General features: G+C 33.2%; 1 protein-coding gene across 1 annotated transcript in view; it reads right to left on the reverse strand.

Moving 5' to 3' along the window:
- Positions 1 to 20,219, reverse strand: part of LOC128165057 (uncharacterized) — a 109,632-nt gene that overhangs the window by 87,886 nt on the left and 1,527 nt on the right. The window contains exons 2-16 of the mRNA XM_052829261.1: positions 19,654 to 19,723; positions 18,040 to 18,121; positions 17,502 to 17,593; positions 15,058 to 15,303; positions 14,268 to 14,363; positions 13,880 to 14,010; positions 12,456 to 12,669; positions 11,155 to 11,309; positions 8,139 to 8,340; positions 7,687 to 7,862; positions 7,426 to 7,588; positions 7,118 to 7,315; positions 6,755 to 6,928; positions 6,373 to 6,555; positions 5,501 to 5,683 (exon numbers count right to left, since the gene is read on the reverse strand). Coding sequence (XP_052685221.1) covers positions 5,501 to 5,683; positions 6,373 to 6,555; positions 6,755 to 6,928; positions 7,118 to 7,315; positions 7,426 to 7,588; positions 7,687 to 7,862; positions 8,139 to 8,340; positions 11,155 to 11,309; positions 12,456 to 12,669; positions 13,880 to 14,010; positions 14,268 to 14,363; positions 15,058 to 15,303; positions 17,502 to 17,593; positions 18,040 to 18,121; positions 19,654 to 19,723 — 2,365 coding nt within the window. The remainder of the gene's footprint in view (positions 1 to 5,500; positions 5,684 to 6,372; positions 6,556 to 6,754; positions 6,929 to 7,117; positions 7,316 to 7,425; positions 7,589 to 7,686; positions 7,863 to 8,138; positions 8,341 to 11,154; positions 11,310 to 12,455; positions 12,670 to 13,879; positions 14,011 to 14,267; positions 14,364 to 15,057; positions 15,304 to 17,501; positions 17,594 to 18,039; positions 18,122 to 19,653; positions 19,724 to 20,219) is intronic.

Raw genomic sequence — 20,219 nt, forward strand, 5'->3', positions numbered from 1 at the left:
TCTGCTCCAAAACCTTAACATCCAGCATCTGAACCAAAGGCTTAGCATCTAGGCATAATTCATAAATGTCACAAAATGCATCATCAATGTAAATCTAGTAAAGATCATACTTGTCTGATAATAACTTAGACAATTTATTTCTTTACGTTTTTAACTTTGTTTATTTCCGTTAGTATTCGTATTATCTGGTTTACTTCAATACTGGTTATTTCATGAACGAGCGCTTTCGCGCTTAACATAAATAGATTTCCCGGGGAGTATTCGATTAATGCGACGTTCGTTACAAAGCAATACAGGTTGTGTCTTTGGTTTTCCCTAACTGCCCTGACCCAAATATGTTTTTTGAGATTAACTAATATTTTGTGTTGCCATTTATTTGTATGTCGAATGGATATTAAATGCGATTTGTAACAAACGCACCAATCCTAAAAAATCTGTTTTTGTTTTTCAACAAATTAGTCAAGAAAATATTTATTTTCGTCGGAGTGAAACGAGGGAGAAAATAATGGATATTACAGGGCACCTGTTCCAAAACTTAAATGTGCTCCAAAACCTTTATCTTCCTGCAGCGTTAGAAACCTAAAGCTCGAGTTGAAAATCTATAAAGACTGAACTATGCTTTAAATCCAAAGATGCATTATCTTTCTAAGTTTGGTAAATACAGGACCAGTAACAACTTAGATGTCGGACATGTAAACAAGAGGCCCATGGGCCACATCGCTCACCTGAGGAACAATAGGTATGATAAAATCAGCTCAATGGAGTCATAATACAAACTATCTGGACAATATACAATAATTCATGTAAATCCTGTAAATAAAATCCATTTTCCCCTGGATATTCTTATGTTTATAATCATTAGTCCCTTTTCTAACAGGGTGATTTTATAATAGTCATATCATGTGTTGAGTATTGCAGTTCTCAACTAGAACTGTCCTAATGGGACTAATACCCCCGCTAGGCTAATTTCAAATGGGACAAATAATTGAATTGAATAATAATTAAGGTTTGGAACACATACAAAAAAAAAATTCTAGAATTGTAAAAAAAAAAAAAAAAAGTTAACAAAAAAAAATTAAAATCAAAATTGTCAGAATTTCACTGTAAATACATATCTATAACAGTAATACATTTACAAATGTATGTATTTGATGATATATTTTTTTAATTTAATTGATTTAAAGAAAAACCAACAAAATGACAATAACCCCTCCCTTTGCAGTGAATAGAAATACCGGTAGCCAAGCAATGCTCTTCTGTTGATAAAACTTTCAATATCTTTCTAATAAGAGTCTTGACAGACGCAATTAGTTGTTTCAAATTTTCCTCACTTTCTCCTATGGCACAATTGAACTCCATATCAGAAAATTGATCCCATAGGACTATGATTTTCTTTGATGAGCTTGTTAAATTTAATAAACTCCCAAAACATTACCATAATTACCGTATGGTGTAATTATGTATTATGTAAAAATATGTAAAAAAGAAAATTTAATATTACAAACAATTTTAAAATTGCCAAAACACTACAATCATATCAGTAATTTTGAATTTCATTTAAATTAATGCCCAATAGGGTCACTTCATCAAATTACTTGACAAATAAATTTAAACAACCTCTAAAAATAGTTTAACTTCTTTATTAATAATTATATTATTTATTTCCTTATAATGATAGACCTTTTGGTTTACATGAAACAGTTTTAAAATAGCCCTAAAACCATCACCCATTTTACAGATTATCAATTTCCCCTAAACACATGCTCCATCTGAGCCATGGCTCAGATAATGGCTCCCTTGGGACAAATGAATTCAGCCACACTTGTCTTTGATGTTTTCATTAGCTCCTAAGAATTTATCATTGACAAATAAAAACTTTGCATTGTCAGTTGATAGAATACTTATAAAAAATAATTTTTTTTTTATTAATTAAGACATAAGGACAAAAAACTCCATCTGGATGTATTTATATAAATATATTTTAGAGTGTTTTCTATTAATTAATTAATAAAATCTGTAAGGATTACCTCCCTTACTTTTCAACATTAGTGTACAATATATAGAATAAGGAAAATGAATACTGTCATAAAATCATTAAATCTTGTCTGATCTTAAAAAAAATTGCAGGTGCACATCTTCAGATGGTGTTCAACATATGTACAAATTTTCAAACTGTTCCATGCAGTAATAAAAAATTCTATAGGGGGGACAAAGTTGCGTCTACAGACAGACGGACAGACGGACAGGGTGAAACCAATATACCCCCCTAAACTTCGTTTGCGGGGGTATAAAAAGATCCCTAACAATAGTTTATATATGGGATATAAACGTACAGTAAACTCTCAACCTTCTCGTGAGGCCAAAGAATTGTCCTGGGGCCAAAGTCTTAACAATTATAAAGAATCATCTGGCTGATTAGTTTCTGAGAAGATTTTTAAAGATTTACCCTATAAATTCCTTTGTTAAACTTTGACCCCCCCCCCCCCATGTGGCCCCACCCTACCCCTGGGGATCATTATTTTCACAACTTTGAATCTACACTACCTGAGGATGCTTTCACACAAGTTCCAGCTTTCCTGGCTGATTAGTTTCTGAGAAGAAGATTTTTAAAGATGACTCTGTTTATTCCTATGTAAAACATCGACCTCCCATTGTGGCCCAAACCTACCCCCAGGGGTCATGCTTTTCACAAATTTGAATCTACACTAACTGAGGATGCTTCCACACAAGTTTTAGCTTTCCTGGCTAATTAGTTTCTGAGAAGAAGATTTTTAAAGATTTACTGTATATAATCATATGTTTAACTTCAATCCCCCATTGTGGCCCCAACCTACCCCCAGGGGTCATGATTTTCACAACTTTGAATCTTCACTACCTGAGGATGCTTCCACACAAGTTCCAGCTTTGCCTTCGAATTAGTTACTGAGAAGAAGATTTTTAAAGATTTACTGTATATATTCCTATGTTAAACTTCGATCCCCCATTGTGGCCCAACCCTACCCCCGGGGGTCATGATTTTTACAACTTTGAATTTACACTATCTGAGGATGCATCCACACAAGTGTCAGCTTTCCTGGCTGATTAGTTTCTGAGAAGAAGATTTTTAAAGATTAACTGTGTATATTCCTATGTAAAACGTCGATCTCCCATTGTCGCCCAAACCTACCCCCGGGGGTCATGATTTTCACAAATTTGAATCTTCACTACATAAGGATGCATCCACACAAGTGTCAGCTTTCCTGGCCAATTAGTTTCTGAGAAGAAGATTTTTAAAGATTTACTTTTTATATTCATATGTTAAACTTCAACCCTCCATTGTGGCCCCACCCTATCCCCAGGGGTCATGATTTTCACATCACCTGAGGATGCTTCCACACAAGTTTCAGCTTTCCTGGCCGATTAGTTTCTGAGAAGAGGATTTCTAAAGATTTACTCTATATATTCATTTGTTAAACTTCGACCCCCCATTGTGGCCCCATTCTCAGGTGAGCTAAAAAGGTTAAGTTTACAATTCAATAAGTTGGTTTCTGGAAGAACTGATTTTGAAAATTTTCGTAATAAATATTGACAATTTTTTTACTTTTTAAAGCGCTAAGCATAGCTCAGCCCTTTATTGTCGTTAGACTTCAACTTCCGGTGCATCGAATAACCGCCCCCTATAAGCAAAAGTATACATCATTTAAACTGGTTAGGGAACCAGTTTCAGGGGTTTATGCACATAACTGCACGGGCTATTGTGAATCTAATTTATGGGTTATTGTGAAATTAATGTACGGGGCTTACATACATCATTGCAGGGACTGTCATGCAGTGATGAGGAAATATAGTGCGTATACAGAGGCTGAAATGCTATATACATATATCTGTTATATACATACAGAAGCTGGGTTAGCGCTTTTCAGTACTATCAGTACTTTGATTTAATCTTTAGCTTTTAAGATCTGTGTACAAACATAGAATTGTTAGCAAATCTCTGTATCTTGCTTATAATTCGAAGCAAACACTCAAAAATGGTTAGTAAATAGAAATTGTTAACAATTAAACACAAGAAACATGCACTACATGTATAACAAATAAAGAACACAATTTATTTTTTCGAAATGAATCATATATATACGTATATACCTACATATTTCCGTAAGCGATATCAAACTCTATTTAAACTGAATAAACTAGAGAAAATGCCGAGCATCTCAACAAAAACCTATTGCATTAATCTACCATTACGCAAAAAATAATGCCGAATTACCGATAGAATGAATTGTATTTCAGTACTCCTACATCAGATTTTGCTTAATTTGCGCAGGTAAACAGTTAACGTAACTGTTTGATTTACCGAAGTCTCTGTTTGATTTGATACGTAAAAAGCACGAAATACAGACGACAGTTTCCAGGTTACAAAGCATAAATAATGAAAACGGAACGAAAATCAGAACAAGCTAACATCAACGTCATGTGTGAAAACTGTCAACGCATTGAAATATTTAGCCTCAATTTACTTCACAAAATCGGCACCAATATATTTTTCATGTTTCAAAAATTTCCCTTCATACGCGAACTGTTGCACAACAAGCAAATTCATCATAGTCAGATCGACCCTTTTTCGTATAATGTCATGGCTGCTTTAAACAAAGAACCTTGTTTTAGAAGTATGGAATACGAGTCTTGGTAAAATGGGTAAGCAAAACCGGGCCGTGGCAAAATAAAAGTCGGGGCAGATCGGCAATCGTCAATTCCAAATACGCATTATTTTGCAGCAATATTTACAGCAAATACAAATATACTGGTCCATCAAATATCCTGAAATTTTAATGAGATTGGCAGATTAATAACTGCTTATCTTTTGTTTTGCCCAGGCCAAGTCTTGTCTACCCATTTTACCAGATGCCGAATCCGAGGCTATTAAACTGATTGAAACACGCCTTTCCTTTATTATTATTTTCGTAATAACTCAGATTTGAAACAGAATTAGACCTTAATTTTTGCAATTTATATTTTCCTTCCCATAAGGATAATTTATGCTAAACTACGTTGAATTGGAATCAGTAGTTCTTGAGAAGAAGATTTTTAAAAATGCACCCCCCTTTTTCTACAGTTTCAAGGTTTTCTCCGCTTTGAATACAGATCGGACTTTTATTTCTGCAATTTATATTCGCCCTCCCATAAGGATGCTTTGTGCCAAATTTGGTTGAAATTGGATAAGCGGTTTTAGAGAAGAAGTTCAAAATGTAAAAAGTTTACAGACGGACAGACAGACGGACGGACGGACGGACGGACGGACGGACGACGGACAAAAAGTGATCAGAATAGCTCACTTGAGCTTTCAGCTCAGGTGAGCTAAAAAAAATTAAATTGGATGCTGAAATCAAGGTTACAGCATAAAGATATCAATTTTATTCAGTTTGTAAAATTGGTCAAAAGTTATCTTGTAAAACTTTTATGACAAGAAGACCGGCTTTAAAAAATGATGATCAAGCATGTGGTAAGACACTGGACTTACTGACACATGGATCCAATCCAGAAAACATGGCATCACTCCCACAGGTCACATCTTTTTCAGTTAAAGTTGTATCATTTACAATGAACCCAGCATCACACTTCAGCTTGGCTGTCTCTTTATACTTAACATCACCACCTGATTCAACTTTACCATACATCACTTGTGGTAAGGGACATTTTATCTCTGAAAAAGGTTAAAATTGCTTAAAAGAAGTTTTTACAAGCAATTTGTTTTAATATCTTATTTTATTACTAAATAAATCAAATTATTGTCCAACTTCAATGTTTATGTTGCTCACCAGTATGTAAATTAAAAGAAAACTAATTAAAATTAATTATATTTGAGCAATTACAAGAAGAGTCCCAGCACTATATCAAGATTGATATGTAAATTGAAAAAATAAGCTGTAAAGAAAGATTTCACTTTCAGAATGTACATGAAGATGAAGGGTGTGTCTTACTTCTCCATACCCCTTACCTGTATAAAAAGATGCAGAGTGTGACCGTTTGCCATTTTATTTCCTGCCTGGCCCTGTTTTCACCTAGTTTCCCTACTCAGCCTCAAGTCTGAGTTTTCACCTCAAATTCATGCACTTTTTTTTTTAAAGACTGAGTTGAGCAATTTAAAAATTTTGATGACCCCTGTACAAGAATGTGCAGTGTAACCATTATCCATTTTATTGCTACATATCTCTTACCTGTATAAGAAGGTGCTTGGTGTGACAAATTTCCAGTTTTTGCTCCATATTACTTATTTTTACAAGAAGGTGTAGTGTGACGATGAGCTATTTTATTGCCCTATAGATCTGACCTGTACAAGAAGGTGCATGGTGGGACTAATTATCAATTTTTTTTTGGCTCTATATTTCTTACCTGTACAAGAAGGTTTGGGATGTGACCATGTACCATCTGACCTACAGTGGATGTACACAGACCCTAGAAGATCATATCCTGGGTCACAGCTAAACATCAACACCGAGGCAAAATCAGTCCCACTTCCTTCAGTAATGTTCCTATTTCCATTGGCTGGATCACTTATTGGGCTGCATTGTTGAGCTGGAATATTAATTTATACCATTAATCCTTAATTCATCTTAAATCATAAATCAGTACTTAGCTTTTGCATAATCCAACTATGTTTAAGTACAAAATAACATTTGTTTACCAGTAAATTAATCGTGAATCAAGTATTGTTACAAAGAAGCTATAATAAATTTACAGTATTGAATAGACAAAAGGCTGATCTTTTACTTACCACTGCAGCTTGGTTGAGCCTCCCACATTCCATTCTCTTGACACTGGATGGTGGCTGATCCACTAAGAGTGAAGCCACCATTGCATTCATATGTTGCATTATCTCCTACCTTACCACCTGTTGCATTTTTAAGGATTCCATTTGGAACTGCTGGGGGTGTGCTACAGTATGTAACTGCAATTGACAAAATATCAAAAATTCTTTTTTTTAAAGCTTTTTTTTTTACTTTAATATTTTTAATTACTATGATTAGAAGAAAAGATAGCAAAATGTTATATATTCAAAGAAGCACCAACATTCAAGTAAAAAAAGATATTAATAAATAAAACATTTAACTACCGGTATATGACAAACAAGACTTACTCTGGCAGTCAGGTATTCTTGACACATTCCATTTTCCTCCAGGTAAACATTTCAGAGCAATAGAACTTTCCATGTTGTACTCCTCTTGTTTAAATGAGTATCCTGGTTGACAGGACAATTCAATTTCTGTGTTAAGGGCTGTGTATTTATCCGTAAGTGAATTTATCGTCCATTGTGAGAGAGTTAGCATGGGGCAGTCTAATGAAAAAATAAAGATATGCATAAAAATAATCTAGCATCAAAATGTAAATACATTGGTAGATTGATCTACAGGTACACATTTTAATAGCATGTTACAGCAGCCTTACCAACAGAGAACTCAGCCTTGAATCCTTTTTCAACCAATACCAGATTGGACTTGAAGGTCACATTGAGATATCCATCGGTAGAACTAAATATTTCAGTAATGTCAGAAGTGCCTGTCAGCCCACTTCCTGTGTGCAATGCTGTACCAGCAGTGTCATTATAAACCTGAAGTTAAAAATAAAATGGAATTTGTCACAACATCTGCGTATAAAGTCAATAAATCAGTTTATACGGGTACACATGTATTATAAACAATGACTTACCTCTACGTAATCAGAATTGCTTTTAACTTTAAATTCTGTGAATCGTAGAGAAATGGGTTTAGTTTCTCCTGTATTGCGTGTAAGAATCCATGCACATGTGACATTGGAAGGATAGCTGCCAACTTTATAGCCAGGTGAATAGATAGTTCCTTGTTGCTTCATCTCAATATTACAACCTTCAAAGGCAATATAACAATCAGATTGAGTTCTCAAAAAAGAAAAAGCAAGAGGTTAAATCCATTCAACCACAGGAGTAAAATACTTCATGGAAAGTTATCAAGATTAATTTTATTAATGTCAAAAATAATTTTCAAAGTTTAACAATGTCAACAAAATCATATCAAAGGGAATGTTATTAAATTATTTCTTACACCTATAGCAGTAATGATGCAAGGAATTAAAAAACAAAATTATAGTAATAAACATTTTAAATATATACATATTTATACTACCTTCCTTGTATTTGAGCTGAAATCCTCGATACTTGGTATACTCATGCTCATCTGTTGATAACACAACTCTAACAGATTTACTTCTAGATATGTAGATGGGATGCATAGGAGTTTTATTCAACATGAAAACTTGAGGTGCCATTAAGTCTTCTCCATCATAAACTTGAAGAGAACTGCTTGTAGGCAAATCTACCTCCAAAAACTGATACAAAAGGAATTTGTGTAACAAACGTTTTATTCATAATCAAGAGGGTTTTAGATGTCATTCATCTTAAAAATGACTAGAAATAGAATATGCTCTAGATTTGTGTACTATTAATTGAACTGAGTATTACTAAAAACTCTGGCAATTAACAAGTCAAATTACATGGACCTGCCATACAAAAAAATCTATAAACATGCAATACCAATTTTACCAACAAAAGAAATAAAATTGTTAAAAGCAAGTAATTGCAAATATTTATGATACAACATGCAATATACGGCCCTCAAAAATAATTTCTTGGTTCTCAGGCCCGCACACATCTGATTTTATATTGCGCATTTCTCATTTTTATTTCTGAATGAGTAAAAAAAAATTTACTAGTGCGCTTGAGAATTCTGGAAAAAAATATGGATTTAGCACCGCACTTTTGATACTAAAGTCAATAAAGCGCTTGACTTTAAAACAGAACATTATTGCAAAAATTCTAATGCTTCAGACTAAATCATAACAAATGCAAATGGCAGCCAAATCTAGTTATGAGGCGCTGTGCTCATGTTATGATCGTGACAGCTATGATTTTAGTTTTGGTATATGAAGAAGAACGTCATTTAACTTCAAGGAGGTGAGTTCCTGCACTGAAGTTTGTAATATATATATATATATATACAGCAAAACTCGTTTATAGCGAATTGCAGGGGACCACAGAAAGAACTTCGTAGCTGTAATTTGTTATACGTTTATAGCGAATTCGCAATTTTTTTATAAAAAATTCACTATAAAACAGCACTTAAGGTCAGACGACACGTTTCTTGAGAATTCCTTCTTGTATCTCATTGTAATAAAGAGTTCCAATAAAACATATTAATTTTAAAATTACTTTAAAAAAGATCAAAATTTACATGCATGGTTATATGTCAAGATGGTCGAGTGGTTAGAACCTTGGCCGCTCACTGTCAGAAGCGTATAGATTCTAGAGGTCGTGAGTTCAAAGCCCCGCCCCGGCGGAGATATATTTATATATATTATATAGTGATTTTCGCTGTGGTTTAGATGTATTTATTTTTATATCAGCAATTCAAGTGTATTTTCAAGAAGATTATAAAGGAAATTGCATACTCTAGTATTTTGGAAAAATGCCTGGTAAGGTACCCTAATTTTTTGCAAGAAGGTTTGTCAAAGTAGTAGTAAACCATTAACAAATTCCTGGAAAAAGTTATCTAAAATTGAGGAACGCGTCGTCTGACCTTAAGCTGACAATTCTTCAAACTATTGTACGTTAATAGAGACCATCGTCAGTAAAAAGAAATAGTCAATACAATATTTTACTTTATTCATGTGATTGTTCAATTCAACGACATTGTTCGTTATATCTAATCTGGTTTTTTTAAAATGTTTTTAACTAGCAAAAATAAAGAAATAAAACTTATCATTATTCGTCATTTAACTTCATACCACAAACTTGCAACCGGATACATGTCTGGCAAATTAAAAATAGAACCAATTCAATAAAGATATATAATTTCCGGAATTTTTTTTTATTGTGGTAGACAATGAAATTGTATACAATTTTTTAACATTTCTTTTATTGTGGCAGTCAATAAAAATAAATTAGATTTATTAACATAGATACATGTCATTGTACATGTGTTCACGACATACACCGGTTTTTATCTCGGGCATTATGCCACATTAAAGTAATCGTCGAGTTTTTACTGCTTTGATTTACTGGCGTGTATGAACTTTTCAATTTCACATAGATAAGTAAAGAGACGTCTGGGGCATTTACACTTATTTCAAGTCATTGCCTCAACGAATGAATAGAGTTAGTGCCATCATCCGGATTTGGAAGATCTGTCGATTCTATTATCATTCTGTTATCATTGTCGGCGCTGTTTGGTTCAGAGTTAACACCAAGAATATCTTTAACGATGTCATCTTCGGGTCTTGTCTCAACACTTATCACGTTCTCGTCCACACGTGTACCGAGAGGAACAATGAGCACAACTCAAAACTCCTAAATTCCTTGTAAGCCTGTGAACACTTTACTAACTATTTACATCACTACACAAGACAAATTTAAAATTCTTACGTATATTTTTTAATGAATTCTGTTGAAAAAATACATTCGATATAGGAATTTTCCCGTATCTTAAATGAATTTTGTAGTGAAAAAAATTCATTATAGGAATGATAAAAAACGTTCAAATTTCATCAGAGGGGATCTTAAAATTACTTCGTTATAACCGTAAATTCGTTATAGCCCTGTTCGTTATACGCGACAGTTTTATAAAGGATTATATAAGGACTCTGCCGGGACTTGCAAAAAAATTCGTTATAGCCGTAAATTCGCTATATCCCTGTTCTTTATAAACCAGTTTTGCTGTATATATATATACACACACACACACATACACTAAGTATCCCATAATGCTTATATACACAGGGCTTTCTCAAGCCTTGTAGCTGTGTGTTTCCTGAAGAACATGACGATTTGCTTATTTCATTTAGTTGGAGCTAATAAATCTAAGAACGATACATTCATTGTAAGGCAACTATTTTTTTGCTTTAAAACATCACTTTTTCTGAATTTTTGTAAGAATTGCACATTGCTAAAAGAAAGGAAAATATACAGTATGTTATTTTATGAAATAAAAAGAAAAATCACCACCCAACTGCATCTGTTTTTGAAAATATTGGCCTGATAACCAAGAGTTATTTTCAATGGCGTAAAATATTCCAGAAAACTAACTTAATTTTCTCTGATTTTACATAATCTAACCACTAGTATGTAGAAAATCTGGTTTTTTGTACCTCCAATGTCACTACTTGGAAAGATCCTGCTGTTATCAACCATTCTAGTTGTAATCCAAATGGAACAGCTGTCCCATACAATGGTGACTCCAGGTTCTGCCAGCTACTGCCTGCTGTCAGCTTCTTCATATCATTCCAAATCACTGAATCAGCGACTAAATTAAATATTATATATATTCATATATACATATACTTGATCTTTATAAAGAATTTTTATAGCTGTTCAAAGCTTTATCAGTTTCATCCTGCAACGACCCATTGCATTGACCGAATAAAGGTAATCCAATATACCAAAGCTATATGTGGTCAATTTTCTTATTAAGCCTCGTACATTTATTCACATTCAAATGCATTGTGACATCATCTTTTCTTGCTTTGTTTTCGCCAGGGAATTAGTTTGAGGTGCAAAATGTTATATAATGTTGCAGGATAAATAAATAAATGAAAACTGTCTTGAAATATAAGCAATATTGGGCAATGTAGGGTCGAATATGTGAAGAGGGCTCCGCAAGCCTTGCCCTCTGTCATATTTTCTTATCCTTGCCCAAATATTTAGCTTATATTTCAAAAGAGCAGCAATCATGCATTTTATATTTTTAAAGTTTAATCTAATGTAATAATATTGAAATATAAAACTTTGGAAGCATGTCATCACTTTCCTAAAATAAACTAGAGGTATTGTGAGCAACCTCACAAGTGATTACCCCTGCTAAGAAAATATCAAAACCGAAGTATTTCTCTATTAAAAAATATGGGATGCTTCTTTTTGTTATATAAAATGTAGTGATATTGAACTAGCACAAATGACCAAAGCTCACGTCAGGACATATTTACAGGTCGCAAGCAATCTTTGTCTCAAATTTTAGCTTCTGATTATTTTCCATTGAAAGATAGGGCCCAGACAGGAATTAAACATTTTTTAAACAATGACCTTGAACTTCCACAACTGACCTTTACTTGGTAGGCATTGTTTGTGTGAGGTAAGAATTTCCAATGTTTCTCCATAAAAAAAATATGGACCAGACATGAATTTTGAACTGTTCCTACAAGTGACCTTGACCTTTCCCAAATGACCTTGGGGTCAAGGTCATGACACACCCTTAGGTCAAAAGCAATGTTTGTGTGAAGCAAGAACTTTCTCCATAAAAAAGGTTATGGACCTGACACGAATTTTGCACAGAAAGATTGACAGACGAAAGAATGGTTGGACAAGATGATTCCTATATACCCCCAAAAATTGGTTTATGGTAGGTATAAAAAGTTGGTATCAAATAAAAGAACCATAATGTATATAAACACACCGTTTTCATAGGTTACAGTAAATCCACTTCTGACATTTACGGAACCATCCATGCTAAGCTGCATGATGATGTAATTGTTCTGTGAGTAGAATTCCTTTTGTGATTGAAGACTTCCTGTTACACTTCCAAGAAAATTGCTCTCCTTTAAAGATATACCTCCTGTCCATACACTGAGAACATCAGCATTTTCCTCCAAATGAAAACTTGAACTTATCTATAACAAAGAATTAAAATTTTAGCACAATATTACATAACAGCATAGAATTTCATAAACATTTCATAGAAACAACATTAGTAATCCTGCAGGTGAATTTCCCATGCTTTGTGTTCTAAATATTCCGTAAAATATGCAACATTTTCATGTAAATGTTAAATAAAAATTTATTTTTAATTTTAATTTAATTGATTTATACTGCCATCGAAAAGAACAAAATTAAATGCTCAGCGAATATTTCTGCTTCTGCAGTAACTATATTATAATATAAATAATGTTTTATTATTGATACTACTCAAATCAAAGAAATATAGTTAATAAATTGAACCTAAACTAGATTTTAATAAAGTTAAAGTTCTAAATCAACAAATGCAAGCTTAAAGCTGAACATCGCTCGTAAATAGGCACTGTCCGCATTTCTCTTTCAGCACAGCTTTCCCTACAACCCTTATATAAGCCACAGACTTCTTAACAGTTTAAAGTATTTCACTGTAGAGGTCTCACCTGTGTGGACGTACATCTTGCCTCGCCATGTAACTCGGTCGCGATGAAGCTATCAAGTTTTACGCACTTTTCTCAAGCCAGGAGAGTACTAACATCAAATAAACTGGTCAATGCATTATTTGTAAACAGAATCTGCACGTAAATTAAGAATTCGATGATGCAGGAAAATCCAAAAATAAGGAAAGGAACACTACACGTCAGCCACTAGTTTCAGGTGTACAAACGGGTGTAACGAAATCAAAGGGTTTATATACAAGGTACCTGTGTGACGGTGCCTATTTATGTGCGGTGTTCAGCTTTAATATAAATTTACAAAGTAAAACTTTTCACAAGGTTCAAATTTAAAGAACCAACGATATGGTTGATATAAACATCATGTGTAGCACAGCACTTACAATTTGATTCATATTTTATTGACATAAGCGCACCACAAAATTAAAACCTCAGACTCATGCAATTGTATACAATTACAGCTTTTTGATGAGGTCACTACATAATTGGTTTTATTAGACCTGATGAGAGTACATCGACTAAGTACAAAGTCCAAGGTTGATAACTCGCATCAGGTCTATAAAACTTATAGTTTGTATAGTATGTATACAATATTTATGGTGTATATATATATGTCATACAGACAGTGGATAAGATGCCCCTGTGAATTACTTTGAACCTCATTGAAATTACAAAAGAAATTTAAAGAACTTACTGTAATTTTGATGCGGTCACCAACAGGAGCTTGTATTGTCCATGTACAGAAGGCATTATTATCAAATGAGGTCATTGTTATAGATCCTGGTGTACCCTTTTCAAGCATTTTTAATTCAGAGCAACTTGATGCTGTAATAGTAAAAAAATACTGTTTTTACAAAAAAAGAGCTCTTAATGTAAAAATGAAGTCAGCATATGCAAAACAAAAATAAAAATATCTGTAATACAATTATGTATGATTATAATTTTCAACTTCTTTGGTTTTCAACTCATCAATAACATTTGTTTTTGCTCTAAATATTAAATTTTGAAATAATTAAGTTTGTAAATAAATTGTTAAATTTGGTCTCTAGATAAAACTGATAAAAGAGCAAGTGTCTTCTTACAGCAATCAATTTCATCAGACATGTCTCCACAGTCATTCTGTCCATCACATTTCCATTTCTTATGAATGTAGCCTCCATTTCCACAAAATATGATATCTGTGTTTGATAGGGAAAAAAAAATTATGCGCCACTTCAACACATGTACCTTTTTTCGGTAACATCCATGCCAACGAAAGATATTAATATTGATATAATTAAGTTGAGATATTAATATAATTTGTAGAACTTGTTTCTCAATTGTTGTAAAATAAATAATATTCATTTTTTTTCACTGTTGCTTTTCACCAGATTGCATGATTGAAAGATAAAGTAAATACAATAAACATTTTATGCATCTGTCCCAAAATATTTTCCAAGCACATTTTGCTTATTTACTTGATATTTTTAAATACCTAAGGGTTAACATAATGCTCATTCAAAAGTAGGAAAAATTTACAAGAATTTCTTTGGTATCCACTAGCTTATTAGGTTTCAATACATATAGCTAAAAAATGAGCTGTACGTCTTGACGGGATTTTATTCCTGGGAATATTTCCATGTGAAAATGTTAAATGTGTGAATGAAGATACATTGTATCTTGAATATTTTTCTTTTCATCTACAGGTATTTCACTATTTCAATTACCATGGTTACATTTATTTAATATAGGTATGTGTATTTTTATTAGAAATCATCCAAATGTGCTACATAAATATCTTGAGACAGCTATAACATCGTTGGTCAATATCTACATAAGAGCAATCAGTGTTTAAATTTACTACAAGTAATTCAATTGATTCTGGGTAGTTACCATGTGGTTTAGGGGCTCCCATAAGCTTGCAAACAAATGGAAGCTTCTTTCTACAATTTGTGACTGTCCAGTGGTTGTCATATTCATCCTTTAGGGTAGAAACACACTTATTCTCCTCCATGAAATCAGCTGGTTGCAAGTTTTTCCACATCCCTTTGTACACTGGAATCGTCTTGTCTTCCGACATTCTATAACGGGACCACGATACATCATTTTGTCCTGAAGTCGAGGATGTATTTGACAAACCTGAAAACATATTACACATGTCTAACCTTCTCTATTCATTATATATTATCATTTTCTTTTTCGACGCTACGCGGGTATGATAAGACAACTCTCTGCGATCGATTGAATTAAAATTCCTCTGATCGATATGACGTCACAATAGGCAGCATGATGTTATATTTTAATCAGAAACATGTCAATTTTTACTTTATCTCAGGTTTTAATTATAAAAACTACCAGCTTAAAATGTCACTAGAAACTCTTCTAACTGAATATATCTTCGATTTCTTTGTATTACGAATAATTATCATTGACGAAGTCACATGCATGTTTAATAGAGAAGATCAATGTCTGGAGACAAATCATCGGAATGCATGTAAATGCCAAAATCAGACTCATTTCATACTAATACACAAGATTTAGATGAATGTCAGTTTGGATATATTCACGATAATACGGGCAGGGATATTTTGTTTTATTAGCGAGTGTTATAAGGTAAACAGATATATCGATCGACTTGCTTCCGAAGTAGAAAAATAATATCATTGCGAACACATTCACTTGATATAAATATTCAGCACTGTTTTCGTAATAATTTTTAAATTGATCATAATATCAACAGTCATTAAATTCGGAGTTGCCTTAACCTACCCGCGTATCACTTATAATGTTGATTATACTGGTCCTTTCAGCTCCACAGCTAACTAAAAATGCTTTTTCCCTTTCAGGCACACTATTCAATGTGAGCAAGAGAAAAAAGAAGGGCATAAATAGTATAAAAGAGGAAAACTTCTCCTTTTATTCTATAGGCCTATAAGCCCTTTTTTCTCTCACTAGGGTTGAGCAAAATCCCTGTCTTCAACAAACGGGTCTTTGGGTACCTTCGAAATGTCGATCCCGAAGACATAAATTACACATAACATGTGAGTTAATCAAAGCATTTTAAGATGAGAGCAAATCAGGAAATATGCCACAAAAGTCTTTTTTTAACGGTGATTTTTCTCAGCTTCCGGGTATCCAATACACGTGAAGCAGAAAGCAAAGAATTATATTTCTGTTATGACCAGAGTTATCAATATGACCATGATGACTGAGAATGAATTATCACCATGATCACAGTGTTACATATATCACGTAGAGGCCTTGAAACAACCGCTTCTACCTCGTTGGGATATAAACCTTGAATATTGTTCTTCATAGTCCTATAGGCACTTTTATGTACCACAATATATTGATACGCCAGTAGTTGGCGCGCGTCAAAAACACGTGACCATATTTAAATACCTATAACGGAAAGGACGAACGCATCTTGTGAAGATGGTCGAACTGTGTTCTTATTGTAACACATATAAAGATTAATTAGTTAAACGATTCATTTGTTCGATTTTTTTTAAATCTAGTTCGAAAGGAGTTTTATTTGAGAGGCCTCGTTATGTAGAGTATGATACCGTCGTTGGAGGGGGGGGGGTCCCTTCCCCCTTTACTCGCAACAGCCTGGGTTCTGAAATCTACATGTAAAAAACTTCATGTTAGGATATGCCCCGCACACTTTTTGGGGTGCATAAGAAAAATGGAAGTGAAATGCGTCACTATAAAATTTTAAAAAAAACACAAAGATGCTATATACATTTATGTGCCTGGCATGCGCGGATCTAGAGGGGGGTCGGGGGGGGGGGGGGTCCCGACCCCCCCTGGAAAATGAAAATTTATTAAATTTACATAGTAAAATTATCACGAAAATATGCCTCGGACCCCCCCTGGCAAACACAATTATCCTTCGGACCCCCCTGGAACAATTTTCTGGATCCGCGCATGCCTGGCACAATTAAACTTTATAAATCCCCAAAATCGCAATACAAGGGACATTTTTGTGATTTTGATAAGCCAGAAACCTGACCAGACTCCTGTCTTATGAAAAGCAAATTATGTTTTTAATATTGCATCCCAACATTAGCTGGGATTTGGCTCTGCTTCAAATTTGCAAATTATAATTACATGTATGTGCATTTTCATGGGTTAAATGCGTCAAGCCAAATCGTATCTTAGCCGAGATTAATCAAACCTTATTATACAAAACATATTATAACTGATTCATATTTTTGAGCTAAAAACCTAAATGGAATGTATTTGGCTAAAATTATTTTTGCAAAATTAGCCATAGAACTACAATATTTGAAATATGCAAGAAGATAAAAAAAAAAAACCCGAAGAAAACTCACCAATCCAGTACTGGTTCACATCAGACATCACGTGGGTGGCGACATACTCGTTTTCAATGTCATCCTCTATCCAGGCCAAATACATGCCAGATCTATGTTTAAAAAATATGAAATAAACATTCTTCACTTCGTTATGTCCACATTAACTACATTAAAATTAGTTCAATCTATTGCAACTGAACCACTTATTTTTATTAGTTTTTTTTTAAGTATTCCATTACACATCTATGATTGTTATATTTTTTCCTTTTGGTGTTTCTATTGCCGTAAATTGAATACAAATTTACATTCTGCGAGAGCTTTCTTCAATTAGGCACACATTTGTATTTCAATTTGAATATCTGATAAATTTTCATCATTTCCAATAATCTTATACAAGTTAATTCGTATGAATTGATAGACATGTTGTTAATGATGAAAACAACATACAGAAATTCAACAGGAAGATTCACTAAGGGATACGTTTACCAAATCTACACATATCAAAAACAATTTTGAAAAAAGGTATTAAATTTAGAATCTAAAACGTTTAGACTACCGTAAACAGGCTGTCTTTGCGTCTTCCCATGTCATCGGAACCGTCTCTTTTCTGAGGCAGTAACCTTGGTAAAACTTAGATCCTGTTAAAATTTAAAAAAAAAGAAAAGAAGAAAATGAAATACTAGTATGCCTCTTGCTGACAGTTTATTACCATATCTGCAGCAGTCACCTGGAATATATATTACTGGATGTTTTGTTGAATTGCCAACGCATTTAAATTTATATGGGTTTAAATTTAGTGGATGTCTACCACATTTCAGTCAAAAAGTCGTAAAAGGCAAGATCAAATAATCGGACAGTAATCACGGATTATTTCACTAATCTAGACAACGATGGAAAACTTATTATGATGTCAACTGATACAATAATTTTGATAACTGCTTTGATATTTTTGATATCTTGTCTTCCCTTTTATTTTTAAAAACTGAGGTGGCATGTGCTTGTCTCCAATAAAAGATAAGCTTTTAGGAGTTAGAGAGAGAGAGATTAAAAAGTTTAGTAATAGTTTTGGTTTGGTATTGCATCAGGTTTAGATGATTTATTAATATCAAGAATTTGCAGCTGACCTACCACCTCTTGCTCTGTATTAATGTTATTGTTCAATTCAAATATTGGGGGCCCTACGGCCTTGAGGTGGTAGATCAGGCTCCTACAGAACTCATTGACTTTGTCTCTGTGGTGCATGGAAATACATGTATATTCTTCCATGTGCTTTGATAGGTGGTCGTAGGATCATGTTTTTTTTTAAATTTAGCTATTGATTTAGCAATTATCGGCCAATGTATACAATATAACGAAATTCAGTACTTATATGAAATAAAAAGTTCCATCACTGAAATTTGTACATTCTTTAACAAACAGCAAAGGAACTTTAGTGCACTTACTGTGGGAATACATAACTTATATGTGTATGTTGATGAATGTAATACATGTGTCCTTTCCGATATATTTCATTTTATTAGATAAAATATACAACATGGCTACTTTTAGTCATGTTGTATATTTTATTTGATAAAATTAAATCTATCGGAAAGGACATATGTACTAAACTTATATAAAAAAATGGATAAACAGTACAATAAATATAATTGATTATTGTTATATATTTTTTGGTAAATGTTACAAGTACCAGTGGTACAATATTTTCTTAATTATTTTGTCACAAAGAGATTAGCTAAACAAATAAATCTACATTATTTTGAGAAAAATGGATCTTTTTTAAACAAAATTTACGTTGAATTACACGCATATAGACAGTCAATCATTTTTAAATGATATCTTAAAAATAAACCAGTACATTGATGTCTGTGTCATGTACTGAGATCTATTCCAATTTGACCTAATTTCTGATAGCATGCAATGGTTTAAACAAAATAAACTATTTCCTTTGATTGCCATGTCACACAAACAAATACCCCCCCCCCCAAAAAAAAAAAAAAAAAAAAACGGACTGTCAAGTCCTTTTTCTTTTATAACACAAGGTATTTACATGAATTGTTATAAAATCAAACCCAAGAAGGACACAAAATGGAGGTTATTTTACGATGTGCTATTTTATTACATTTTCACAGCCCATTTACTCCCGTATTTCGTGTCACGAGTCTATACATACCGCTTGGACACTTGAAACCGATGTCGCCTATCTTTCCATCATTGTGGCCGTGACTCCCTTGGTTTCCAACCTGAAAAATGATACACCCCGGTAATGCAGAATTTGTTCAGGTGGTTATGTAATTGCAAAATAAAAAAAAATAGAAAAAAGAAAGGTTTTCTCTTTCTTAAGAAATTAAAGTCTGAAACTCGAACAAAAAGAGTTTTCTTTTTCTTAAGAAGTTAAACTCTGAAACTCGATCAGTCAAAAGAGAAGGGTAATGTAAATACGCATCCATAGTATTGCAGGAAAATAAAAGAAAGTGGTCAACACAGTAACTGGTGTAAGGTTTATTGCCATAAATGATGTTACAAATGATGGACAGTTTGGAAACAATTTCAAGTTAGATTAAAATCTGTAATCAAATATTCTCTAAACGAATACTGGTCGTCCATGCAAAATAAACCACATTTGATTTATTTTCATTATTTAACAAATGTAACGAAAAAATGTCTACCTACTACAGGTAGTACATGTAACTAGTTAAAATGTGTTTATGAATAGTTCTTTATAGATCCCATTTCCGA

This window comes from Crassostrea angulata, chromosome 10 (genome assembly GCF_025612915.1).
Source record: "Crassostrea angulata isolate pt1a10 chromosome 10, ASM2561291v2, whole genome shotgun sequence".
Lineage (NCBI taxonomy): Eukaryota > Metazoa > Mollusca > Bivalvia > Ostreida > Ostreidae > Magallana > Magallana angulata.